The 5867-nt window shown below is 41.8% G+C and overlaps 1 protein-coding gene across 1 annotated transcript; it reads left to right on the top strand.

The window, feature by feature from the left end:
- Positions 1-4716: 4716 nt before the first annotated feature.
- On the top strand, positions 4717-5644 carry LOC136131677 (olfactory receptor 10J1-like). Its single transcript, XM_065888448.1, is given in 2 exon segments — positions 4717-4884; positions 4886-5644. Coding segments are annotated over 2 exon segments (927 nt in total).
- The last annotated feature ends 223 nt before the right edge of the window (positions 5645-5867 follow it).

A 5867-nucleotide genomic window follows, 5' to 3' on the forward strand; every position in this document is an offset into this window, starting at 1 on the left:
GAAGCCCAGGCTACTTGGAGAGGCTAGGTGTAGGTATTTCAGTCAACAGCCAGCATTGACTGACGACGTGAGTGAGCAAACTCCCGCTAACTCCTGACCACAGCTACATGGGAGACCCGATGTGAGAAGAGCCTCACTGAGACCAGTCTCCCAGAGATGGATGATGAAGGACTGCTGTTGCTTTATGACACTAAGTTCAAGTAGTTTGTTATGCCGCTAACTGGAACATCCAAGTTTCAGTACAAGCAAGCATGGATGTGGGCAACTACAGTCATGCATGTGGACAAGCCTACCCACACAATGCTAGGCTGAGGTTAAGGCACCCAGGGACACAGTGCCCAGGAATACAGCACTTCCCTTAGCTCAGCCCTTCAGTTGTTCTCACAGCCATACCCAGAGAGACATGCTAGCCAGGAGTCAGGTTGTTTGGCCATCAACCTCCTAACAGAACCCTAACCACTGTCCTTCCTCTCCTGATTATTCATAAACCTAGGATTCTGCTAGATTTCCTTTTCAGCTCTTAAAACAAAAAGATACCTCCTCAGGAAAAATAAGGTCACTAGTGTATCCTCTAACAGCATGGTCTCCTAATTTTTCACAGAGAGCTCAGATTGTAACAGTACAAAGTTCTTCCTACCCTGATTGTGTGTTGCTAGAGCTGTCTTGATTGTCTTCTATGAAAGAGGCTTTCTACCTTCTTCCTGCTGGGGGCAGGGAGCCTCTTCATGCCTCAATGCTGATTTGTGTTTGCAATGATATCTAGAGTGACAAATTGGCTCTTCTCTCACTAGAGCAGAGAAAAAAAAAAGTTTAATCACAGGGGTGGTCCCAAAATGGAAGACTATCCAATCACACTTTGACCACAAAACACTGAAGGCTATAATGGCTATGAAGATACTACTCAGCTGCAAACAGCCAGGAAAAGAAGTTGAGACGTTAACTTCATTAATGATAATTTAATGAAAAGTTTTGAGTTTTCTAAGAAACCCTGATTTGGCTAGCATTTCCTCTTATGTCTCTGAAACTGATATGGATAAGAGCAAATATTATAAACTTCTTCATGTTTGCTATAAACCTTTATTTCTATAGTTTTCTAAATTTAAAAGCTACCACAAATTCAGTAGAGAAGGAGAAGCAGGAATACAAAAAAACCCCCAAAAAACAACAAAAACAACCCCCCCCCCGCCACTTAACCAAAAAACAAACCAAAACCAAGTACAAGGGGCATTTTTTCAGTTTATCAAGGTATGAATGCAGGCACTTCATTTTTTTGCCATGTGTGGAAAAATTAACTTGGAGAATTGTCAGGATCTGGCCATGAGATAGATAAGGTACATGTTGTTAAATTAACTAAACAAGGAGGCCATCAAACTGAGGGGCCTCCAATGCCATGGCAGCCTATGTAAATAAACTAAAATCTAAGGCTGGAAATGCCTCCAGGTTATAAAATCAAAGCCTCAGGACAACCAATCACAAAAAGCCAACCAGGCTTTAAGCTACAGCCAGTCATTACTCTCCTTACTTTGCCTCTCCTTTTTCTTTATAGAAGTCTCTCTCTGAGTTCCTGGCCCTGGGACACCCCTAACAACTTCTGGTTTGGCACTGCCCAATTTGCATTGATTTTTGTTAAAAAAAAAAAAAGCTTAAAATTTTTAATATGCCTCAGTTTGTCTTTTACCAATATAAAAGAGGAAAATAGTGAGAATAAGATGCTCCTAGGGGGAGAAAAAATGCCTGGACTTGGGGCTGGGAAACCAGTGTGGAGGTAACCCCAGACTGAGCTTGTGAAGCCCTGTGCATTTAACTATTTTCTTGGACAGGCCTGGGGTATGAAATCCTGGGTCAGGTTTCTTTAGACACAGACAGTGGTCTCCTGGCCTTCTGGAGAGGTCTCTACTGTCTATTGAGCTTTTGGTCTACCATTTCTGAATCCCACAATAAGACAGAAACAATAACCAGATTGACTGTTTTAGTTCCAGAAAAGAAGAAGAAGAAGAAAAAAAAAAGATATTGAGCAGGGTTCTTGACTACAGGGAGAGCTGCATAGTTTCCTGGAATCCAAGACAGAGGCTCTTAGCTAGAGCCCACTTGGGCTTTGTAACCATGGTTTTCCAAGGCCCAACTATATAAAAATAGAATATTTATTTAAAAAACAAAACCTGACAAATAAGCCACTGCTGTTTCTACTTGCAGTGCAAAGTGCCATGAGAGTCCCAAAGCACAAACCCATATAATCTGGTAAATGTGCCCTCTATATAACAAGGTCCCTGGGCACTGGCCATCTGCTTACTTCTAGCCCCAGGGTGACTCTCGAGGGTGCTCAGGGAATGTCACCCAGAAACCTTGAGAGATGATCCCCAGAGAGCCTTTCTTGGGTGTCAAAAGCTCTTCCCCCAGCTGGAGAGAATATCTAGTATCTGAGGAGCCCCCTGTAACTTTCCTTTGACCTTCAGCCCTAGACTGGCCCTAAAGCAGGCAGAAGGATCACATTCAGGTGCCTTTGTTTCATGACCTTGATTTGTGAATACTTGTGACCAATGGGCCACATTTCTGATCGCTACCTCCATTTTCCTGTTGAGCCACAGATTTGCAGGAAGAAAAGTAAGTGAGATTTGGGGAAAGACTTCAATCATTTACAGAGGTAGCCACATACAGAATAAAATACACGTATGGGTTTTATTGTTGTTAAAGGGTCAAATTATATTAAGCTGGAAAGGGTCCAGGTGTATATGAATTTTTGTTCTTCTTTAGCCTTAATTTACCACTTTCAAAGATCCTCTGCTAATCCTAAGGAATAATGACTTCCAGAATTAGACTATCTTGACTAATATGGTAATAAAGAATGTGGCTCTGCTACTTAGCAGCTATGTTTCCTTGTCTATATTCTTGTCTTCACACAAATCATAATCCACAGAGACACTGTTTATAAAGCCTCATAGTATACATTTACAGTTACTTATCATGGTACGCACATCAAGCCAAACAATTTTCCCTGTTAAGAAATGGTCCCTGACGTCTAACATAAAATTTTTCTTTCAACCTCATACCATTTCTTTTCATATCATGCTCGGAGGGGTTGAAGTGTAACTGTGCAGCAATCTCTTATAAATACCATTTTGTAGATTTCCTTTATTTAAAATGTTATATTTCTGAAAAATAGATTAATCTTAAAAGCACCAAAGAAGTTTGCCTTTGAAATTTACCCAATAGTGAGTCATTTTTCAATGTGGCTAATTTGCTTTACTTCCAGCAAAATGCACTTTTTAGGCAACTCCATGTATTCTATTATTAAATTTATTTTTATAGCTAACCTGTCACATAATTATATGTTGTTTAGTAATAGGGTAAAAGCTACTAGAAAAGTTACACTACCAGTATATTTTCCAATTAGATGTTCATAGTGTTAGCTTTCTTCTAGAGCTATAATTCCAATGTTAAAATTCAGCCCAGTTCTTTAATTGTTTGTTGCTGTCACAGGCATAGACAGAGGGAAAGGAGACAGAGGTTAAAAAACATTGAAAACTCCTCTTCTTTGAAGAAGAGCTCGCTGTGGTGCCCCAGCACTCTGCTTTCTAACAGGCAATTTGTTTGATGGACCAGTTACCTGCAACGATTCCATCAGCAGACATTGTGCCCTACATTGCAGTTGTCATAGGGTTATAAAGAGTTGAAATACTTGGTCCTTACTCTCAAAGACTATATAATACAGCCATGATGGGGACAGTTCTATGATGCAGTTTTGTGTAATGGGAGGAACAATGGGCACAGGATCAGAAGACATGAGTTCAAGTCTTGATTTTCATCCTTTGACACCTGTGTGTCCACGGGCAGTTACCTAAACGGAGCTGATCCTCAGTCTCTGCTTCTGAAGAGAAACAATAATCCTCACCCTTCCTGTTCCATTGGATGGTGATGAAGTTAAATAATGTATGTGAACATATTTTGTAATCACAAATGCACTATGGTGCTTTCAACACAAAAGAGCTAGTATACAGTTGTATGCTACCTGCATGCAAGGACACATGTTTGAGGCTGGGGGGGAGGGAGGGAGCAGGGTGAGAGAGAGAGAATAGAAAAGGATTTTACAGAGGTTATGGGCTTTGTGTAGCTTTGAAAAATGAGTAGTGTCTAGGGAAGAGGACTGTAGCACAGAAGTTGAGAGGAGTAGTACCATCAGAGTTGAAAGACTGAAATGAGAACACAGTGTGTAAACCATAGTGACAAGAGCTCTACCTTAAACCCTAGAAGCTTGGGAATTAGTAGGTAGCTACAGAGCCTGGAGCTCTGCACGACATTACACCACTGAACTTGAATGGATTCAATAATTGTTTGAATTCTAATATAAGTTGATACTTAACAGTTTAAAAATGTTTCTACCAACAAATCTATGATGTTATCATAATTGCATCCATATAAACGTGAGGAAACTGGTCTTAGAGATGTAAATTCCTTGCCCGAAGTAACTTAGCCCATGATAGAACTAAAATATGAGTTTATACCACCTGACTCTAAAAACCATGTATTTTTTTCCTTGGTGAGCAAAGAACATTACTCCACTGCTTATTCCCAAAAGAAATGAGCATGGGTATGAATATAAATAAGCAGAGACCTGAAGTAGATGAACCAAAAGAATCTGCCCGGCCTGCTCTTGACAGAAATCAACCATCTAGGTTCCTTATATAATTTTTTACTTTCTTAGATGCCATATATGATTTAATGAAGAAAGAGAATCACACTTTGGTGAGTGAGTTTACTTTCCAGGGTTTCTTCAGCTTCCATGAGCACCAGCTCACTCTCTTTATTATGTTCCTTGCACTGTACATGTTAACTTTGGCAGGCAGTATCATCATCATGACCATCATCAGCCTTGATCATCACCTCCACATCCCCCATGTACTTCTTCCTCAGCATGCTGTCAGCTTCAGAGACCATGTACACACTCATCATTATACCCAAGATGCTCTGTAACCTCACAGGCCTGAGTCAGCCCATTTCTTTGGCAGGTTGTGCCACTCAGATGTTCTTCATCATTTTGGCCATCAACAACTGCTTCCTGCTCACAGCAATGGGGCACGACTGCTATGTGGCCATTTGCAACCCCTTGAGGTACTCTGTCATTGTGAACAAGAGGGCATGCATCCAGCTGGTGTGGGAGGCCTGCAGCATTGGGCTGGTTGTAGCCATGACACAGGTTACATCTGTATTCAGGTTATCTTTCTGTGCTACAAAGTTGGCCCACTTCATCTGTGACATCTGACCTGTGATGAAGCTCTCCTGCGCTGACATGACTGTCAATGAGATCCTGACTTTAATCATCAGTATCCTGGTGATCCTGGTTCCCATGGGATTGGTTTTCATTTCCTACATCCTCATCATCTCCACCACCCTTAAAATTGCCTCTGCTAAGGGCCAGAAGAAGGCCTTTGCCACATGTGCTTCCCACCTCACTGTGGTCATGGTCCACTATGGCTGTGCCTCCATTGTCTACCCCAAGCCCAAGTCAGAGAACACCAAGAATCAGGGTCAGCTGATCTCAGTGACCTACACCATCATCACCCCTCTACTGAACCCTGTGGTGTACGCTCTGAGGAACAAAGAGGTCAAGGATGCTCTGCTCCGGGCCACTGGCAGGAAGCTTTCCTGAGAAGATGGGCCTGTTTCACAGAAGGTCTTAGAAGATTCTACAGAGAAGAAAAAGTAAAGCAGTGCCCACAGCACCTACAGTGAAAATTCTGCAGCCTACTAAGCAGTGGTTGGGTAGAAGAGAAAAAAGGACTACAAAGCCAGCCCCTGGAGATAGGGAGAAGGTTCTCCAAAGCACAAGCAAGCCTGAATCTGACAAGAGAGCATAGATGGTATGGAGCAAT

The sequence above is a fragment of the Phocoena phocoena genome, chromosome 1, assembly GCF_963924675.1.
Source record: "Phocoena phocoena chromosome 1, mPhoPho1.1, whole genome shotgun sequence".
NCBI classification, from domain to species: domain Eukaryota; kingdom Metazoa; phylum Chordata; class Mammalia; order Artiodactyla; family Phocoenidae; genus Phocoena; species Phocoena phocoena.